General features: G+C 41.6%; 5 protein-coding genes and 1 long non-coding RNA gene across 7 annotated transcripts; 5 read left to right on the top strand and 1 right to left on the bottom strand.

Annotated features, from left to right (window-relative positions):
* The first annotated feature begins 160 nt into the window (after positions 1-160).
* On the top strand, positions 161-3,044 carry LOC125770096 (solute carrier family 2, facilitated glucose transporter member 3-like). Its single transcript, XM_049439332.1, has 6 exons — positions 161-291; positions 355-620; positions 1,413-2,046; positions 2,115-2,327; positions 2,386-2,488; positions 2,557-3,044. The coding sequence occupies exons 1-6, from the start codon at positions 274-276 to the stop codon at positions 2,811-2,813; spliced, it is 1,491 nt and encodes a 496-aa protein (XP_049295289.1). The 5' UTR covers positions 161-273; the 3' UTR covers positions 2,814-3,044.
* Positions 627-1,338, top strand: LOC125770107 (uncharacterized). 2 transcript variants are annotated; one of them, XR_007419149.1, is made up of 3 exons: positions 627-909; positions 985-1,089; positions 1,178-1,338. It is a non-coding gene; the product is annotated as an uncharacterized LOC125770107 (long non-coding RNA). The 2 variants fall into 2 exon arrangements; XR_007419148.1 differs by having other exon boundaries at positions 627-1,089.
* Positions 3,027-4,702, bottom strand: LOC125770100 (solute carrier family 25 member 35-like). Its single transcript, XM_049439341.1, has 4 exons — positions 4,253-4,702; positions 4,012-4,187; positions 3,801-3,936; positions 3,027-3,729 (listed from the first exon to the last, which is right to left on the bottom strand). The coding sequence occupies exons 1-4, from the start codon at positions 4,322-4,324 to the stop codon at positions 3,193-3,195; spliced, it is 921 nt and encodes a 306-aa protein (XP_049295298.1). The 5' UTR covers positions 4,325-4,702; the 3' UTR covers positions 3,027-3,192.
* LOC125770099 (uncharacterized) lies at positions 4,701-6,831 on the top strand. Its single transcript, XM_049439340.1, has 2 exons — positions 4,701-4,897; positions 5,090-6,831. The coding sequence occupies exons 1-2, from the start codon at positions 4,828-4,830 to the stop codon at positions 6,115-6,117; spliced, it is 1,098 nt and encodes a 365-aa protein (XP_049295297.1). The 5' UTR covers positions 4,701-4,827; the 3' UTR covers positions 6,118-6,831.
* Positions 6,832-7,044: 213 nt separating this feature from the next.
* On the top strand, positions 7,045-9,990 carry LOC125770102 (uncharacterized). Its single transcript, XM_049439343.1, has 4 exons — positions 7,045-7,532; positions 7,606-8,374; positions 8,774-8,929; positions 9,002-9,990. Exons 2-4 carry the CDS (start codon positions 8,329-8,331, stop codon positions 9,517-9,519), a joined length of 720 nt encoding a protein of 239 aa, XP_049295300.1. The 5' UTR covers positions 7,045-7,532; positions 7,606-8,328; the 3' UTR covers positions 9,520-9,990.
* Positions 9,991-11,114: 1,124 nt separating this feature from the next.
* LOC125770094 (uncharacterized) lies at positions 11,115-19,731 on the top strand. Its single transcript, XM_049439331.1, has 5 exons — positions 11,115-11,779; positions 15,814-16,109; positions 16,538-16,888; positions 17,930-18,236; positions 18,329-19,731. Exons 1-5 carry the CDS (start codon positions 11,584-11,586, stop codon positions 18,721-18,723), a joined length of 1,545 nt encoding a protein of 514 aa, XP_049295288.1. The 5' UTR covers positions 11,115-11,583; the 3' UTR covers positions 18,724-19,731.
* The last annotated feature ends 1,898 nt before the right edge of the window (positions 19,732-21,629 follow it).

Genomic DNA, 21,629 nt, shown 5'->3' with positions numbered 1-21,629 from the left:
AAATCAGAATGTCTTTTTGCTGTTTAATGCAACCGTACCGCTTATCTTGTACGGTGGCATTAAAGGGCCACTACACATCGGTTGGTGTTGGCGATAGATATAAATCACATCCGAATCCCTGTGCTGACTGCGGTTCTACGCAAACTAAATGCTGGAAGCTACAAACTAATCTCAGTTCTAGCTTCACTTCCTTATGACCCACGCGTTGTAATGATATTGTGAATAGTTTCTTGCGAGATCAACGTTCTAGGCCAGTGTATCGGGAACTTCACGATGGATCTTACACTACCGGTTAGAGCTTGAGAAGGTGTTTGGGTTTCCAATTTCAATTCCAACTTGTTCACTTTGCTGCAGGAATCAGGATGGACGTTTCGTCTGATGGCGTTAGGTGCAATCACTACCTTCGGTGCATCCATTCCAGTTGGATATAATATAGGCGTTATAAATGCACCATCCGAGTACATTAAACGCTGGAGCAATGAGACAATTTTTCACATCTACGACCAACAGCTCTCGGATGGTACACTGCGTGCGTTCATTGCAGCGGTCATTTCGGTAGCATTGATTGGAGGTGTGATTGGATCATTGCAAGGTGCCTATCTAGCGGATAAATATGGAAGGTACGTTTAGGTATAGTTACATTTAAAGGTAAAACTGTTTTTTCCTCAATATTATCCAATAGCAATATCGATAAGGGGTAAGCAACATAGTTGTCTTAGACAAAACTAATAAAATATTAAGTTTATTCTTTGTCTGGCAGGTCGCTGTACAAATATTGAATCCATCGTTAAAAGTCCGCTCTTGAGTTACAAGTTTGAAGTGTAGATATGAACCTTTTTCACGCTACTATGCGTTGGTTCGTCTTTAAAGAGTCTGCTAGAGTTGTTCGCGATGGAACTAAAACTTCCTGTAGGTAGCATTAATATCCGTATTCCGTAGTACTACCATTTATCGCTCCATATATTAAATCAAATCCTTTCTTAGGATACTGGTTTAACCTGGGGTTTGTGTTGGTTTGGTGTGTTAGTGAATCTGTCCGTTTCCGTTGCCGCCGGATATCAAGTGAGCTCTATCAATGCCCCAGCAAAAGTGTGTACCCAACTCAAACCCAATTTACAATCGTACAGTGTTTTGATAATATCTTCCTTCTTCGGTGTGATACGCACAAATCTTGAAGCTTATCCAATCCTGGCTTCGCACCGTTTTCCTCGTTCGTTATCGAGTGCAGCTTACAGATAGTGCTTTACAGGTGCTTTGGTCCATTGTAGTGTCCACCGTTTTGCTTGGTGGAATCGTAACTTCCCATTTCAGTGGTATTATTTCCACCACCTATGGAAGGTGATCGGCTGGTGAAGCATTTATTCCATATTAAAGAATTTTCATTCACATTTTGTTCTTTTTTTTGTTATTAGAAAAAAATCATTCCTGTGCTGTGCGATACTACTAACGGCTGGTGCATTATGCTTTCTGCTTTGTCGAGCCGCTTCATCGGTGGAGCTGTTGCTTCTGGGAAGACTTCTCGTCGGATTGGCATCAGGATTGACTACCGGTGTTATTCCAATGTATCTGGCTGAAGTATCCCCGATCAAACTACGCGGCGCTATGGGCGTGTTGTGTCCATTGGGCCTAACGACAGGCGTAGTTATTGGACAGGTGATGAGCCTGGAACAAGTGCTCGGTACCGAGGAACATTGGCACTATGCGCTGGGTTGTTACGCGGTGTTGAATCTATTTTGCTACGCATTTTACTTTTGGGTCCCAGAAAGTCCAAAGTATCTGTACAGTGTGAAAGGTGATCAAGCGGGATCTTTGCGCGCTATCAGAAAACTGTTCGGCCGCCATTCGATTGGTGATGATTACATCAAACTGCAGATGGAGTGTGCTAATGGGCAGAGCGGAACCTCCACTAACGGTCAATCATTCGATGATGGTCAACCACAAGCTACCCGATCCATTTGTTCCGTTTTGAGAGATCCAACGCTAACGCTACCGTTAGTGCTCGTCTGTGCACTTCAAGGTGGACAACAACTTTCAGGAATTAATGCCGTGCGTAAAAATTTTTTGGTTTAAAATCCATCGATGAATAATGTTCTGTCTTTTTACACCTGTTTCAGGTTTTTTTCTACTCCGTATCAATTTTTGAATCGGTTGGATTAAGCTCTAATGCTGCGAAGTTCGCCAATCTCGGTGTAGGATGTTTGAATCTTTTCGTGTCTTTATTTGGACCGATGCTAATGGCAAGATACAATAGACGCGGTTTATGCCTACTCTCTTGTTCTTCCTGTGCGATCATTCTCTTCATTCTCACTCTATCGATACATTTCAAAGTAAGTATAGATTTCGGTAGAATACGACGATCAATATAAATTCATTCACTTTCCCAAGGATCTGGTCGAATGGTTTTCGCATATCTGTATTGGAACCATTTTACTCTACATCATTTTCTACCAATTTGGTTTGGGTCCTATACCTTTCTTCATTGGATCAGGTAAATATTTGTATTTCAGATATGAGGAAGAAGGCCTTCTAAAACGTACTTCTTCGCTCTTCTTACAGAACTCTTCGATCTTGGACCTCGACCTACGGCTATGGCACTAGGCAGTCTTTCTTCGTGGGGGTGTAATTTCATTGTTGGCATGGCATTTCCAACCCTGCAAAGTGTGTGGGGTGCCTTCGTATTTTTACCATTTTCCATAACTTGTGTGTTATTGACGGTTTTAATTAAATTTTATCTACCCGAAACGAGGGGAAAGGATGTAACGGAAGTTGCACAAAAGGTGGCACAAGGATTTCGTTCCAAAGTAAAAGAATAATACTAGTTACAAGAAACTGGCATATTTTGTAGGTTTAAGCTGATTTGAATTTACTTTCCTACTTCATTTTTCAATTTCGATAACGATTGTAAACGTAAACAACCGATCCAACAAATCAAATAGTTTAAATGTAGCTTATCTAAACATACAACAAACAAATATACAAAAAGATGCAATAAAATATTAAATAGTATAAGTTAAAAGCGATATAATAAATTCCTCTCGTTTTCATATTTTTTGTAATGTTTTTATTCAATAACGTTGTCTGGTATTGCACAAAACCGTTTATAATTTTATACTATCTACTACCTTTGAGCTTCTAATATACAAATAACAAAGTCTTTCACTAGCGGAAGTGCACACTGCACAACCAGGTATTCTATTTAGCCTCATAATATTTTCTACGCATAGACTTCAATTCATCGAAAAACAGTAATACCAATGTTGCATGCGGACCGATCCGCATGTAATGGGGCCAAAACCCTTTATAAAGGCCACCGACTCCTTCCGATTTCAGGATTTTTATGAAACAATCTACTACACCATTGTAGTAAATGCCCTTACCCTTTGCGTCTACGCCTTGGTTATAGAGTCTCGTTGCTATAACGTCCGGTGGAGTCATTGTGATGGCCATTACCGTTCCACCTACCGCACCGGCAACAGTGGACACAAATGTGTCAGTTTGTTTCGACACAATCGGATGACGTATGAGGAAATCTTTCGTATATCCGAACGCAGCCAATTGGCCTCCACTGCCGAGCAGGGCGCGTGGCATGGTTACTGCAACTCCGCGGTAAAGTCCTTGCAGTCCGTGGTTTTTGAAAATGTCTTTCATTGCACTTATCATTCCGGTATGTTGATGCTGATAGCCGACCGCAATGTCTGCCTTTGCCTGCGATTGAAGATGGGTGCGTAACTGCAAATGATCGAAACAAATTGTGTCAATTCCTAATAACCGCGTTATACATTCGCTCAAGGGTACATTACCATAAAGAACGGGCTGGCTAAAGCCGATCCAACAAATCCTCCAGTCGCACCCCAGAAGGCACTCTTTAGGATCGATTGATTACCGTTCCTCTGTTTGGTCCATCCGTGCTCGTTGGCCGTATTGTATATGCCTAATCTAATCTAAACGATGTAGCCTTCCATTTCAATTTCCACTATCGACACCGTGTCTAGGGTTCTAGGGTATAATTACCTGCACGAGTTTAGAATAAACTGGAAGCACAGTGACGGCGCTAGTCCTTTTTGCAGCGCTGCATATCCGTCGTTTTTAGCAATCGTAATAAACGCATCGATCACGCTGCGGTAAGGTTTGTGGTACGTTCCCTTCGCTGCCAGCTCGCCTTGCAGTTGCATTCTTGTTTTAACGACCTTAAACGATCAAAACTAGGGATGATGATCTTCACAGCAGATTGAGTTTGAAAGCTATTCCTCACCTCAAGCGGATTCGTTATCAGCGTAGCTCCCATGGAACCGATACCGCCGAGCAAGAAATCCGTTCCGTCCATCGTTCACGATTTGTTCAACGAGAATTGATTTCGATAACTTAGCACAACATAGCACAACTTGGTGTAATTGTTTACATCGTACTGGCAGTGTCGCCCGTTGAAGCAGCGTATACACGTACGGAATGATCGATCACAGATAATGGAGAATTGGAAAATAATCGTCCAACCTTTTCCATTGGGGCTTTGAGTGTAAATTATTTTAACAAAAATTACAATTATCTTAATTATATTTAAAATAAAAGTAATATTTCAAGCGGCTTGCATTTACCGCTTTCCCAACCGAATGCATCAAATATCGAAACGCTGCTCAAGTACTGGAGTGACAGTTGTAACAGTTTGCCAACCCTGCTGCACTTGTTCTTCGCCAAACAAAAAGTCACAACACGCTGTCAAGGAAAAATTCTAATAAGTCGCACAAAGTTGCTTCCGTACGAAGCAATGATTCCGTCTCTCGGTCCGAAAATCCGATTCACATAGCAGTAACCTTCAGCCACGGAGTGAAAATGGTGCAATATTCGCTAATTGTTCTGTTTGTGGCCTTCTGCGGCGCTCACGGATTGGGATACGACCAGCGTAAGTACGCCAATGGACGGGGTGCGCTTACTGTTTGTTGACGCATCGCTTTCTCATTTGCGTGATGGAATGAGTAATTTGCTTACCGTCGAAGGGACAACAAGGGAGGGTCGGGGTTGGAATATAAATGCTACTCCCTTCAATATGGTTCCATATGATGCTAAACAATCGTTTCCATTTTTTGTTTTGCAGAAGATTTAATTCGCTCCGGAATTTGCTACGAACGCAGAACGGCATTGTTATCACATCTCGGTTCGTTTCTTGATCCAAAGCGGCAAGTGAGAATCTTGTCCGATTTTGAGACTGGTGCAATGTATGAGCAGAGCTGGAACTCGTCTTCCTTCAAGCGCTACAGCGAGTGTAAGTTCACAATCCAGCCAATTGTTGGCTACGGGGTGTATCTCACCATTCGCAAGATGAACATGCGGCGAGACGCGAAAGGAAACTGCATAGACGTTGTGTCGGTGAAGCAAAGCAACGACCACAAGACGCGCTTTTGCTACACGCCAAAGGACGTGCCAAGAAGTTTTTCCGATGCAACCTACTTAAAGATAACGATAAAGCTGGACCATTCCGCTACGCTACCGGACGTAGACGATTCACTTCACATACAAATGGTGGCAACACAGAAAAGGATGTGCACGGGCAACAAGAACAAAGAACTGCAGTGTGAACCGTACGTTCCGAACTCGTGCATACACCGATCCTTCGTCAACGATGGAACAATCAATTGTCCGAACTGTCACGACGAGCCAAGCTGCGAACAGGAGCCAATGGAAATTTTCGTCGTAAACAACATAAAGGAGAAAATAGTACTCACCGGATTCGTGTCCCTTCTCACGACGGCCTTCATTTTTGGCGCCTGTTTTCTGTGCCTTTACAAGAGCAGACAGTGGGTACCGACGTGCAGCAGCAGCAACAGCATCAGCAATGGCAGCCGGGACAATGTGCCCTGTACGCGCCGTAGCCGATCGCACCGTGGCGGACGCGGCAATGTCGTCGCCGGTGTACATTCGGTTGAACTGCGCGGCTCCTCGAACGATCTGCGGCCGACGGCACCGGAGGAGAAGGATCTACCGCCAAGCTATGATGCTCTGTTTCCTACCACCGCAGTTGCCTCCAGCACTTCTGCTGGGCCTACGACGGTCTCGACAGCCACCTCGCCCACCATACCGAAGGCCAGCATCGAGGAACGGGACGGCGTAGACCCGGCGAAGTAGTAACATCCTGCCACATTTGCAGACGTCCGCATTTCGTTGCACCTGTTGATGTATATAAGCTTTAACATACATATGTTCTGATAGGATTATTTTATATTAGTAAGAAAAGCAACAGGTAGACACGTAAAGATAGTGAAAACGAACCGCAAAACGAAACTGAACGATCGGTTGTTAGGAGATAAAGGAAAGCGAAAGGGAGAGAGAGAGAGAGAGAGATAGTGAGTGTAATTCCACAAGTATTCTACCAAAATTCGCGCAAATTGTTTTGTCCCAAAAACTGTGTCAAACCAATCCGGTATTATAATCTAATCTCTAACTTTCTTCGTTGCGCATTTATAAGTCAGCATTACTTAACCGGCTACACACTCCCTCCGAGTAAGCCAGTGACGTTGATGGTATTCGGAATCTCGAGCTAATGTTAATGCATTGCCAAAACATACACAGAAACGTTGTTTGTATTGACGGCGGTTCCGGCAAAACTTGCGCAAAACCGTACTTTAGATCTATTTATTATCTACGACAAGATGTGGTTTACGATTTGATTACCACGGGGTACAATTTCGTACTGCCCACTGCTGCTACTACTACTACTACTACTACTATTGGTCTTCTACGACATTTTCCTGCGTTGCCTAAAATATATCGTTGAACTAAAGCCTGGTATGATGGAGTGTTTTTTTTTGAAAATAAAAATACTCACTGAAAAAAAGTGAACGAACGATCTCGTTTTGTTTGTTGTATCCTTATGTCGTCCCACACCTTATCATTTATCTATCGAACCAAGTGGCGGTTGCTATGATTCTTTGTCTCGCAAGAGGGAAAGATCGCATCTTCCCTCGACATCAAATCTACACCGGCACGCGCTCACTTCGATTGTTTCCATATCTTCAGTGTGATCTTTTCTGTCATGGGGTTTGTCTGGGCTAATTAAGATAGCATTCCAGTCGTTCTGTTTGTCACAACTCTCCTGGTACGCAAAACCATTAACCTACCAAGGGACCAACTGGTGGCCCATAACCTGGAATCTCATTTAACTGCTGTTTTTTTCTTGATAAACTAGGACTGTGTGTTACGATAAGAGTTTTGTTATGTGATTTGTATACTACCACATTTATTGAGCTAAACAACAAAAGTTTACTACCTATCTTATGTCCTGTCCGCTGTGTCCAATCGGTTTCAGTAATGGGATTGTTTTGTTTTTGTATCACACTCATCTCTGAACTTTTTTTTTGTTACTCTTGCTTATCAACCCAACCTCTCTTCAGATAACCCATTTGATTAGATTCCTTCTTTTTTACATCTAAAAACAGAACAGCAGTGCAGCGGAGAAAGGGCTCTGTGGTGGAGAAGTAGTCACCCAAAAACGTCTACACGGATAATTACGGCTTGTTGATAGCATTACCGATCATGGCTTGGTAAGATTGAATTCATTCAACGGTGTTTCCATTCTTTACATAACCGATAATAGCCAGTTGCAATCGGCTTTAGCTGTAGAGCGCGAACCTGGTAACGGATGCAAATTGTGAGCCACGCTTACCTTACTCAGCCGGAGACACGGTTTCTCCCTGTATTCTGCGCATTAGATTACGCTGTAGACACCTTCGCGAAGATACTAGCAGGCTCGTTTGAAGTCTCGTAAAAGACATCTCCGATATGACACGTCGCCGTTATCTGGTTTGCTGATAACACACCGGTACCGGATGACGTACGTACGTTGTCTGTTATTGTTGCGAATGGCTGCAAAAATCACCCACTTGGAGCTGTTATTGTTTTATCTGATCAACGGCCTGTACGCGGGAAGGCAGTATAAAACCGAGCCTCTTGGAGATGTGAAATCTTTGACTTCATAGTTCTCGAGTGTGCCTATACGTTCTATTTGTCAGGGTCCGGTCAAAAAAATACCGAGCGTGGAAAGAAAGTGAAACATTGAAGTCGACAGTAGTGCATGCGGTTGCTTTGTTTGTAAAAGAACTTTCGATTTCTGTAACGTTAAACAGTTCGTTGAGGCTTGTTGTGGCACACACTAATAGTAATCTCAGCAAGCGATGGATCTTCTCTTGTTGTTGTGATTATTGTCGACTTTCGTGTCAATGTTTTCCAAAACGAACCACAACCTTATTTCTACGGAGTTGGTAGTCGTGTTGCGAAAGAGCCGAAAGATACGGATAGAATCGGAAGCCATTTACCCGTTGGTTATAAACATTTTCTCTGATGGCTAAGGGAAAGCACAATCAACTGGCGGGCTACGTGATGATCGGTAAGTTATCATGGTTCCATGTTATCATCCCTGGAATGTCCCTTTTAAGCTTCGACTCCCATTCGTCATCGTGCGGTAGCAATTGTACGATGTTTATGATCTTCCATATCGAAACTGTTCCCCGAACGCGAATAGTCGTTCTGCAAATGGTTTTGTTTCACTGTGTTTATTTTATTTTTTACATTGGTGCAGTACCATCAAAAGTATTCGTGCGTCCTACCTCCAAAAACGCCCAGACGAAGTTTTATCGGCTGCCTTAAGCCAGAAATGTTTCCTGAATACGCATTTGCTTATCATGCTGTATTAAGCGAGGGTTAGATAAGGTGCAGCTAGCGCAAAAATGAATTCCCCCCATTTCCATTACCCTGAAACTGATAGATTTTTTCATTCGCATTTTAGCACTTTTCGTGATCGGGAAGGTGCAAGGCGTACCGAACTTGTTGCTTGGAACAGCGGGACTAGAGCAAGTCCCGGAACGGGTCGATGGAACCCCAATCGTATCTAGCAAAGAGGTCGTTGGTACAACCGGCAACGAAGACGACATCGCCCTAGTAGGTAAGAGATAGAGAGGAAATCGTCCACATTTTTACATCCTTCTAACGCTTTTCTCTTTTTTTAATTTCACAGATACAACTACGCAAAGCACAAGTACGACGACGACACATGATCGTGTTCTGTTTACCGATACACCTGTCATGGACGCTATTACCATCGTATGGTACCTGGCCACGTTTATTGCCCTGATATCATTTTTCCTGGTGATGGCCTGTGCCGATCGCAACCGTTGTGGAACCCGCAAACCCGCCACGGAAGAGCTAGCGCCACCGCCAACGCCCGCTCCGTCCTATCGTCTGTTTGCCCCACCCAGCTACGATACGCTCGAGTTCGAGAAGGATAACGACAGCATCTTCATTATTCCATACGATAGTCGCATCGACAGTGATCATCATCAGCAGAATGCCGAGGGCCTGGCAAACAACCTGGAACACATCATCGAACCACCATCGTTACGGCAACCGTCCAGTCATTCCATTCGTATCAGTGATATTAACGACGAAAGTGATGATGTTCCAGCAGTTATTGCAGTGTCGAGTATTTCGGTACGAAGTAGTGACGCCAATGAGCGGTACGTCACCACACTCTGAAGGTCGATTGTACGCGAACCAATCGTAACGGAAGGTGTTCGAAACTTGCGTGTGTTTCCGCGCTGTGTTCGACGAGTGGACAACCGGCTGAAGTGCTGTGTTGCTTGCGATTGTTCTTGACCATTGGCTACGCCAACGCTGACGCAACAGTTTACCGTTTTTTAGCAATTTAAACACGGAAAATGTTAAGGTGATAAGGTAGTTCCAGACATTTGCGCTTCCGCGTTACTGCGTACGAGGTTCTACACACGTGATGTGCTGTTGTTTCTGCTCATGACAAAATCGAGCCTAACTGTATAGTGCTTAGATAGGGAAGGAATTAAACGATCGATAGTTATTAATGGCAAGCGTCAGTGATAAGTTTTTTATCGTTGAACGTTCTCAGCATCTGTGGACATGTAAATAATATTTATTGTTAAGGTTAGCTTGCTAAACGATTGAAATATAGAATATGTATTTTTCCAACAATAATTTCACCTATCTCACTATCTTGTTGCAAAGTTGATTTTCATGTGCTTACGTATTTCATTCATCTGATAAAAAAAAAACATTACTTTATGATATGCGATTGACTCACGTTTGCTATCGATAAGCGGTACCAAAATACGTCCGCCTCGTGTTGAAGTTGAATGGATATCTTCTAGAAGGGATTACCAACCATTGAAAGGGGCGAATGTCCTAGCTTAACTATCTTAAAAGATAGCGCCAAAGAGCGGGATGAATGGGGCAATAATTTGAATGTTTTGATAACGAACAATAGAAGTTCCATTTTAGGCATCAATGCAAAGTGCGATTTTTTTTTTACTGTAGTGTAAAATATTTATTTGAGTTACATCAAACTTAATTGAAGCTTGAAGGTGAGTTTTCTCCTTCAGCTTTATACAAAGATATTAAGATTCTACTGGTCGGTCTACTGGTAAGGATATCACTTCTACGAAGTGATCCTATTCGAAGGTACTACTAGGCCTATTTCTTCTTTGTGCCTTTGGACGAGTAGAGAACCCAAAAGAAGTTAATGAGGAGGAACGTACTATCGACACGTGTAGAGTGCGTTTTGAAAATTGCAAGGAACCTCGTTAGACCCAGAGTTCCTTCCAGCGTCAAAATTGCTTTTAAGCAGCTTTGAAGTGTCTTCCTAATTCAACTTCACGCCTCTACACAATTACCTAAAAAACACAATCCCGTTTAGAATGTTTCATAATTAATGTGTATAATTTAATGTTTTTTTTACGTTTTGATTTATGAGAAGTTTACGTTAATATTTTACAACATTTAAAAAAAAGTTTCGCTTCATAAAATGTCAGTAACCATGACCGTTAGTTGTCACACTGCGCAGTGCAGTAGGTAAACAAAATCCAGCCAGCACAGTGCTAATTGCAGGAGTGTCGAACACAAATATGAAATATTATTTTTAACTGCGTATCATAGATGCTCCTATTTACGGTAAATGCATCATCAACACAAAACATGTTAAAAATTAATCAAACCCAAATAGGGTGCAAGTTCATAAGAAAAGTAAAGAATACCCAGCACAGCAGTAAATGTATTTTAAATATCGCATTTCTACCATTGCACACCTAACCCCATTCGACAGCACTGGGTACGGGGTTGTAGAGCATCACGCATCCCTCTGCCTGAGTGCGCGTGCGAAGTACGACTCGCATTTTATTGTTGAAATTCGAAAGAAAAGTTCCAGATGGTTTGACGTTGGCGCCGTGCGTTATTCGCGTCTTCCTTTCCGTTTCGATCGCAACGTTCGGAGTGAGATCGCTGTACGCCATCGCTGGGCTGTGCGTGCTATGGTTCAACATGACACCGACAGGCTTTTGCTGTGGCTAAAATGTGGCCAACTGTAGGGAAGTGGCGTGCTGCAAGCTAACGACAACAACGTGAAAGGTGTGCAAGTTTTGTTAGCGATTTGCCAAGGAAAAATAGTGTTCCGCGCTCGGTACTGTGCGTGAGTTTAATGGTGTCGTGAAGCGTGGACCGGAGAACCGTTAGCATAGTTTTGTGTGAAGTGTGCGATCCAAGTGTGGTGGTGTGCTTCATCTGTTTCCGCGATTAATGCGTGACCACTGCGAACCATTACGGGGACGCAACAGCTGGAGCTTAGTGATACATATAAAAATAAAAGCACCAAAACAGAAAAAAAACAGAAAAACGATGATCTTCTGCCCGAGTGCGACATCCTGCCTGCTGCAGTGGTGGTGTATTTTTATACTCTACACACAACGCACCGATTGTGCATCGTTCTTCTCAAGTAAGTTGTGCAACCCATCAACCGAACGACGGATGGATAGGGGAAAAGACAAAAAATCAAACATCACACCAGACGCTACCAACGCGACGCCAAAACACCCAGCAGCGTATTGCGTGTGCTGTGTGTTGGTATCGCCGTGTTAACCCATCTCCAAACTCGATCTCTTCCGTGTCTTTGCTATCGTCTAATCGAAATGGAAACGGGACATCGTATCCACAATCATCTCGTGAAAGGAGGGCAATCCACAAATTAAATACACTGGAAGCAATTTCATCAAACTTCTTTCTTCCCGGTTGACTCATATACAATATATGACGCAAGGCGTGGGATTCGGGATTCATCAATGGAAAGTATTCCCCCTGAGTAATCTCCAGGCGATGAATCACACGATTACGATCAGTTCGGAAGCATTCTGTTGACGATCATCTCAACTGGTGGCTCAAAAAAAAAATAATGCGACGAGTGTGCATGATCACGTAGGCTTTAACCTCGTCGGGAACCTTCACCGACAGCATCGAAAACCATCAACGACCAGGTGGTTGATCGATCGGGTCGATCGACTGATCCGAAAGCTACGAAGCATGTTGTGGCTGTCGCAGAAGAATGTTACTTTTCGAACTATTTCTTCTATTTTAATATTTTTTAAGGCCAGAATGTTGATATTCCTTGACATTACTTTTCGGTAAATGTAGTCACAGTCCTGGAGGAACGTTACGGATGGGATTTGAATTCGATCGAAATCATGCAAGGAACAAAATTTCGCCCAAATGGCCCCAGATTTTTTAGAAAGATAACCAAAACATAATACATATTTTTATTCTGCCTCTTTCCGACCGCAAACTTCAATCGTTTGGCCTACATTGAACTAACTCTTTCGGCCGCAAAACCAAGTACAGCGTGGATGATCGGTAGAAAACCTGATGGAGTTTAGAAAGCCGCACCAACTGAAGCAAAAACAAAATCGATATTTTTTAATCCCTAATTTCAGATAAATTTCCTACCATCGGATGTAGATTTTTTTTGCTTATGTTGAAAAAAAAAATTAATTTAAAAAGTTTTGAAAACGAAATTACATTTTCAGAAACAATGTGACAATATTGCTTTAAATAAATCCAAAAGAGATGATTAAAGGTAGAAAAAAGAGGACATTGTTAGGTGTTCCATTTTGATAAATACCTATTTGATAAATAGGTATGATTTATTTCAATAAGGAATTAAAAATCTAATTTTATATTTGAGTATTTTAAAAATGAAGGAAAAAAATCGGGAATATAATTGTTACCATCCTTTAACATTTTTTTTAAATACATAATGTTGCAATGAGCCGAAGAGCGAACCAGAATTTCCCGAATGTTTCGTCTTTTGTAAAGCTTAAGCGAACGAGCTTAAGCAACATTTTTACCCCTCAATCTGTACTCAAACCGAAATTCAATTTATCTTTTTTTCATCACATATGTTTATTTATGATCTTTTTCAATCAAAAGCATTAGCGCAATTTCGCGAACACCTGACGCGCGCTAGTTCCCTCCCCCCTTGGCGGAAGTATTGGTTTAGCTTTTTCGTTACACCTCTTACAGGTTTGGCAAACGATGATGCTGACTGAGACCCACCAGCACAACCCACTCTCATCCAGTTCCGAATGGAATTCATGGCTTTGTAAATACAGCGAAATTCGTTACGAACGACGTGTGTCGCATTTAAAACGCGTAGCGTTATGTTCCAAACTTTTCGACTTGAACGATTTAGCGATGCGAATGCGCCGCTGTTGCACGGTTTGCGCATTTACCGAAAGACAAAAACCGGGTGAGGCAAACACGATACAGTTTTGTACGCACTTAATCGGCCTAAATCGATGCAAATTTGCACCAAAAAACAATCGAATTTTCATGAAGAAATAGTTGTCGTTACAGTTAAGCAATACAGCTCTATTCATTTTACAACATTTTACGTACGATCGTTTGTGGTGTAATGAGTGCTGGTACACATAATGGGTTTCAAGGTATGTTTGACACACCCAATAAAAAAATGTGACTAATGCTAATGGTACAGCTTTATGTATAACTTCGTTTTAGGTCAGGTTGCTTTAAAAAAAGGCCATCAACTCTTACATGATCGTGATCGTTCTATGTTTTGCTAATGCTGCCGACAGCCATCAACCCACCCCGCATCAGCACTATCGATCGAGTTTGTTTACCTTCCTTGAAGGGTATTTTTATTGCCGTCGAGACCCAAAATTTGCCACCTCACGGACCGGAAGTGGTTTGATTTTACCGCTCACGCCCGGTGTTAAGTATCCGGGTAGTCCACGAGCCACTTCAGCCACTTCAGTGGTGGGTGAAATAATCACAACTTGCACCAAACATATTGCATCAGCCCCGTGAGCAGACGCGAGGTACTCGTGATTGTACTCGTGCGATGAGACAGAAGAGAAAAAAGACACACAGTAACAGTCAGGCGAAGTGGAAGCGCAACTTCCAGTAGACGCATACCGCTTTCGCGTACATCTTCAAGATCAATCTGTTGACATGAACCGAACCGAACCGGACGATGATATCGGACCCCCTCTATATATATACTTGCCCGCAATGGTGTGTCCAACTCCGACCGATCCACACACCTATCGAACGGATCGGATCGGTGCTCACGGCTCGCCTGACGGGCATCAATGCACATATATCGAGCGAGTGACCAAACGTGCCAGCATTAAATTGATACAGGTCATTTTCAGTAACCTTCGCATAATTGATGCCATTGCTGTAGCGCAGCACATTCGGGCAACAAATGGCCAGTAACACACCTACATCTGCTCGTGCTCGTGTCATCGTAGCCGTTTTGCTTGTCGCCGCTTTTACTAGCAAAAAACAAAAACTTCTACCTAAAAAAAAGGTAGCTCTGGACGAAACTATGTCCAGAGAAATCCTTAAGCGATTGCCTTTAGAAGTTGGTAAGAAGGTGTTACATGCAAGCATCTAATTATCGTAAAATGAATAGAGGTCATTTCATGGGAACGAAGTAAACAGCTTGCGAAAGTTACATTTCACTTCACATGGCCTTATGCCACTTCCGTGTTTGATGATCCCACTGGAATGGGCAACGTTTCGAAACGTTGGCCAATTTAATTCGCTTTCAGGACTTCATTACTAATGCAACAACACCATTCGAGGACAAACTTTTTTTTTTGTGTGTTTTGTTTGTGATAAATAATGTCCGTTTTTTGTGTGAATTTAATGGATAAAAGGGTTGTACGAAAAAAAGGGACAGTTACGACGATGGTTGAATAACTGCTTTCATTGACAATTTCTTTGTTGTTTATTGTTTTTATTTTTTGTTTACAATACAAAGCTGAAATCCAGTCTGAATTCTTTAGATGTTTAATTAGGGGCAAAACCTGTCAAAGTTGAATTAAGTGCAGTTTAATATTGATTTTTATTAATATAATTTATCTTTAAATCATTTTAAAGATTTGACATTTTTGTTCTTCAAATTTTAGTTTTATTCTCAAAATATCATGTTTTCCTTTATTTATGATACACACTTTATGGAATAACGTTTTACCAGCTATTTTTATCTTCCATCAGAGTAATAATATTAATTTTTTAATTTTGTACATGTTACAAGTTCTCTTTGTTTTTTTCTCCTATTTCTAGTAAATATTTTCAAGTATCAAAGCCCAAACCTAATAGTTTGCTATTCTGCTTTGTCCAATCCGTTTTTTAATCTTTTGCAAAAATTACCTTCGTCTTTGGGCATATTTATTTATTTTTATTATTTCTCTTGACTTCTTTTAAATAAGTTCCTTATGATTTGACATGTTTAACTTTTAATACTTTTATACTTATTTATTTATTTTTTTGTATAAAAGCAGTCTATTCTTTCGTTCATTCAATCGAGTTTTATCTACTCTTTTTAAAAGCATTTTTTTCTATGTTGTATACTTTTAATTTAATTTAACCTTTGAAACATTTCTCAAATACGTGTTTTACGATATCTTTTCCCCTTTTCGCTTCTCTCCTTTGTTCGTTCCTTCTTTTTAGATGCCGAACCAGTCACGGCTACGGGTCTATTATCGTTGTGCGGTGAGAGTGGAGAAACAAGCGAACAGTACGTTAGCGATAAGGGTCCTACGTCCAGTATTTTGCTAGCGTTGCGTCCGGAACATGGTAAGGCATCATCGGCTACTTCCTGCAAACGTCAATTCCGGGCACCCGATGCGTACAACTTCTTCGTACGAATGCAGCGCGTTCCAGCAGCGGGTTCGCGCAGTACGGCAAGCAGAAAATACAACGGGAACAAGTCGAGCAACAGCACCCATAGCTGCCCGCTTACGATTGTACGTACGTCGTAAGAACCTGTTCTAGCGTAGGAAGTCGGATCGGATGGGCACTGTGTGTGTGTGTGCTTGTGTGTTTGGGATAGTTTAATATTGCATTCTTTGCGAGTGCGTACATTCTGTTATTGCGATGATGATGAGCAAAGCGTTTGCATTTACCGGCAGAAGCTTTTGCGAACACACGTGCCCATGGTAAGAACTGGCCATGCACAACCACAACATGAAGTGTGCGCTTCGTACCAGCACCTAACCAAGGGCAACGATGCGCAACAAATAGCTCGCACCTCACATCCCAACCACACACACGCACACGCCATCGTTGCGAACGAGTGCTAATTAGTTCGAGGGAAAAATGGTTCGAAACCTCAATTGATCTAACTGAACTTACTCTACCGATCTCTTCTCCGGTTCTTCCCTTCTTCGCACAGTCACAATCGGCAAACGGCGAGGTGTTGCCCTCGTGGCGGTTAGATCCATGCCTGCTGGAAACGTCCGGTACGCAGGAAGAACCGATGCGTCTGCTACAGGGGAAGCTTAACATTGTCTGGAATCATGATGGCAATGCGCCTAACTATCGCCTGCAGATCACGGTAGTTGGCCAGGGTGCGGTTTGTCTGGAACGCGATAAGTATTCCTGTCTGGAGTATGTTGGCATGCCGTTGCTTTGCATTGCCCGGGAACTGGTCTGCGACGGTTTGCCAAACTGTCCACCGTTCGGTACGGAAGTCAACGATGAGAATGAAACAATGTGTGTAAAGCACCGGCAGCAGGAATATTCGGTAAGCATTCTTGTGTATTTTTTGTTGTGATTAGATTGTACAGCAGCAAACGTTTATATTAAAAAAAAATACGAATTTCATACTTTTTCGATTCATTATCATTTAATAAAGTTTTTTTTATTGATTCTTATTTGTTACACCGTATTATCCCGTGTATAAAAATTCTTTCTAAACTTTTCACTTAAACTTTGCCAGATAAAGTATTATTATTCATAACATTTTTCGGATTTCTCCCCACCAAAGTCATTAGAACCTCCTTGTTGAGACTCAAATTTAATAAAGTAGAACACTTTTCCACGAAACAATAAGGTGTTCATATAGTTCAATACGAACAAATATTATTTAAATCATTATAAGACATTGTTTTTATTTTCAAAAATCATATCTTCTCTGCAATTATCACTTCATTTTAACTGGTTAATGGTATGACTGTTCACCGTTTGCGCTAAGACAAACCCATCAATCAAAGATGTCCCCGCGTCTGGTTGACTATCGCTTTATGGCAACCATAATTCAAAGTTTTAATTCACTTAACCGATTACCTTGTTTGTTAGCTACCGTCGTTCTTCCTAGAGGATTGTAAATAGGAACTTGCTTAAGGTCAGCTTTGTTTTGTACCAATTCCAACAGAGAAAGGAGAAGATGGTTTTCATGTCTTGTTTCCATCTTTATTTTTCTACTTTCAATGCTATGTTCTCCTTTTTCACTGCAACTTAATTGTGAATGTTTTGCATGATTATAATCTCTTCCTTATTCTTCCTGATAACAAGCAAATTGTTGATAGATTTATGTAGCATTTCACACTGTAAATGGACATTTTGCTTCCTGTTGTCATTTATATCGTCTGCTCTCCACTGTCCAACTGTACATCGCAGAAAAGTGTGTCACCGAATCGTGAAAATGGTACACACTTTACTCATCGTCAAAAATAAAAGCATTGCACCACAACGACGGAACACGGAATATTTGTTCACAAAAGCCAAATGTAGAGCAATTCGTTTTAACATCTTTTTTCTTTCGTTTTTCTTTCCTTTCATACAGGAAAATCCGGTACAATCGGTATTTCGTCAGTACATCCAAAACACGATCAAGTCATTCTTTGGCGGTGAACCAAAAGAGCTACCATCGAAACCTTCGTACGGTGAGGTGGATATAGCGCTGGAGCAAAAGTTTGGTTCGATCTACCCACCGGCATCTTCCCCGTTTCCACCGCCGGCAACCGAACCGACGGTACCGCCCAAAAAGCACCGCAGCACCCTTACCGGGCTGTCCAAATATGGTCCGTGGGGTTATCTGTTTCTCGGCATGCTTATATGCGGTGGTGCATTGCTAATTTGCGGTCTCTGGGGTAAGCGTTGGGTTGTGGTTTTTTGGCACACCCACCAAAAGTGCATTTGTTTCACGTTTTATGAGTTTTCATTTTTTTCTGTTGTTTTGCAGAATGCTGTTGCCGATCGCATAAAGCTGAACCGAATGTGGATGATTCGCTACCGGATCAGGTGCCATCATTTCTGCAAACATCGTCACCGACTGAAACCGGACGTCAGAGATTGCCGTCGGCCGGTGATAGTCCCGCCAGCCACAATCTACCTCACTACGGGGAGCTTGATCCACCGCCCGCATACTCGGTACTGTTTCCCACCCAGAAACCGTCCGATAATGGTAACGAGTTACCGGTAACTACCGAGACCGCACAAACCAATAGTCCTAGCATTAGCGATAGTAACAACAGCATTGGAGGCAGCGATGGACATACGAGGGTAGCAGATGAGGGAAGCTTGGTGGTAGCTTCCGAGGCACCACCGAGTCCCGTTTCATCCACCTCCGTTGCGTAGTCCCTTTAGCTTTAGTTAGGATAGCATCGAATAGCCAAAATGGAAGCATTTGTTGGAGTATTAATCGAGACAGGAACAAAAACAAAACGCGCGCGTATTAGTAAACGGCAGTATTTTGGACATCCGTCGTGTGAGTAGATTAAAGGATAGGGATTTTTGTTTTCTTTTCGAAAGGATAGGTGTTTTTGTGCATACTTTACATTAATTTTGCTATAACACACACACACACACAAACATACACTCAAAACAAACTCATTTAGGTAGTAAGCAGAATTAGTCGAAGAAAAGGCTGAACCATTTCCTTCCTGAACTAACTTTTTTTAATTACCAAACCAAATCGAAGACAAACAGCAAAACACCCGAAATGTGGGGTTTAAAAGTGTTTTGTTAGCACCATATTGCTGTGGAGAAAGAATGCAGGGCGAATGTTGTGGTGCTTGTTGTTGTGCTGAAGACGGTTGAGACCACCGTATTGGGACCAAAACGAAACAGGTTAGTGAAATTGTATACATGGCGGAAACAGAGACAACGACGATCAAGATCATTTCACCATGACATGCCGCTTAGAAGCGAGACATGTCGCGGAAGGTGGAACAGAGAGAGAGAGTGGAAGTATATCGCTCAGCTTAATGCTCCAAACATTTGACACAAAAACAAAGGAAGGAAACGCATTCTTGTATTTCCCTTCGGTCAGTCCTTCGGCTTAGTTAGTTTAGTGCAGCTATTAGGCAGTAAGCAGTAAGGGCAGAATATAAATCAAAATCATCAGGAGAGCAGAAATAGGGACCAAAAACCAGATGATAATCGAATAAGACCGAAGATCCGAATTCTCAACTAATGTTTAAGGAAAACACACACGCACACGCATTTAAGTGGACCCGTGCCGCGAATGGGAGAGAGAGGTATGGTACATGTACTGTTTAAAATGCCTACTAACAAACAATACGTAATGTGATATTAATTTATTGATTAAAACATGGAATAAACACATCGCATTCTTTCATAAAACACTTTTGGGAGGATATTTCTGCTGATGACGCTATTTAAGGGGAAATATACACACTTGTCATAACTTTTCCGGTAGCCAGAAGAAATTGTAACAAGATAAATAGGTGAACGAAGATGTTTTTGACCACCGCGTCATATACCGGGCAAAATACAATCGGGATCGAATATTAGAAGTCGGATAGCACCAATTAGAAGCAGCTTCGAATAGCATAAAGCTAAAAATTTTCGTTTGTAATCAAACTTGTCCGGCTTTTTTCTCATTTCATGACCATCACCGTACCCTCAATATATGTACAGGTAATCATAACTACGATTCCAACACAGCTTCCAAAAGGGATCGAACACCTTTATGCTGTGGGCTATATTTATCTAGCAAAATGGCCAATCGCGTTTTTTATACCGACATTGTTGGAGCAAGTTCAATAAATTTTGCTAAATTACTTAAAAACAGCTAAGGCTATAGCCTTAGAAGATTGGCAAATTTATAAGTTTTTTTTAATTTTTTTATTATTTTTTTATTCATTTTAGCATTATTTGAGTGAAAAGAAACATATTTCAACATCTTCTTCTTCTTGGCTTAACGACCTTACAGGTCACGCCGGCCATTTCTGGCTTACTAGACTTATTTTACCACGTAGCCGGATAGTCAGTCCTTGCTACGGGGTACGGTCCGGATGGGATTTGAACCCGGTCCGGCCGTGTGGACTGGCGCCGTTTATCACATGCACCACCGGACCGCCCCAGTTTCCCATATTTCCCATATTTCAACATATTCGCCTTAAAAAACATCATTTTTTTAAATTTTGCTAAATTACTCAAAAATGAAGAAAATTTTACATTTTCTCAAACAGGGTATGGAACTTGGTTCCTCGAATAACTTCTGACACAGACATCTGAGGGCATGGCCGTTCAAGAAGAAAATGTAGCCATTGGTGCCATCTACCGACCACAGGTTAAAGATTGGCAATCCGTTGAATACCGACCGAGTTATAGGCAAAATTTGGTGCAAAAATGAAGAAAATTTTACATTTTCTCAAACAGGGTATGGAACTTGGTTCCTCGAATAACTTCTGGCACAGACATCTGAGAGCATTGCCGTCCAAGAAGAAAATGTAGCCATTGCTGTCATCTATCGACCACAGCTTAAAGATTGGCGATTCGTTGGATACCGACCGAGTTATAGGCAAAACTTGGGGCAAAAATGAGCCTTAGTAAAATTTTATTTTTTAGAATTTTTGATTATTTTTCACTCTTTTTTTTATTTAAAGCATTACTTGAGTGAAAAGAAACACATTGCAACCGATTGACATTAAAATAAATCGATTTAATTTTTTTTGCAAAATTTCTCAAAAAAATCGTAAGGGGTACCCCTTATAAAATTTTCGAGTGGAAATTTTTTTTTAATTTTTTCCGATTTTTTATTCTTTTTTGTGTTTAAAGCATTATTTGAGTGAAAAGAAACTTATTGCAACAAATTCCCATTAAAATATATCACATTTATAAATTTTGCTAAATTACTCAAAAATGAGGAAAATTTTACATTTTCTCAAACAGGGTATGGAACTTGGTTCCTCGAATAACTTCTGACATAGACATCTGAGGGCATGGCCGTCCAGAAAGAAAATGTAGCCATTGGTGTCATCTACCGACCACAGGTTAAAGATTGGCGATCCGTTGTATACCGACCGAGTTATAGGCAAAATTTGGTGCAAAAATGAAGAAAATTTTACATTTTCTCAAACAGGGTATGGAACTTGGTCCCTCGAATAACTTCCGACACAGACATCTGAGGGCATGGCCGTCCAAGAAGAAAATGTAGCCATTGGTGTCATCTACCGACCACAGATTAAAGATTGGCGATCCGTTGGATACCGTCCGAGTTATAGGTAAAACTTGGT

Source organism: Anopheles funestus, chromosome 3RL (assembly GCF_943734845.2).
Source record: "Anopheles funestus chromosome 3RL, idAnoFuneDA-416_04, whole genome shotgun sequence".
Taxonomy (NCBI): Eukaryota; Metazoa; Arthropoda; class Insecta; order Diptera; family Culicidae; genus Anopheles; species Anopheles funestus.
Note: the sequence above shows the minus strand (reverse complement) of the source record. Positions and strands in the feature narration are given on the sequence as shown.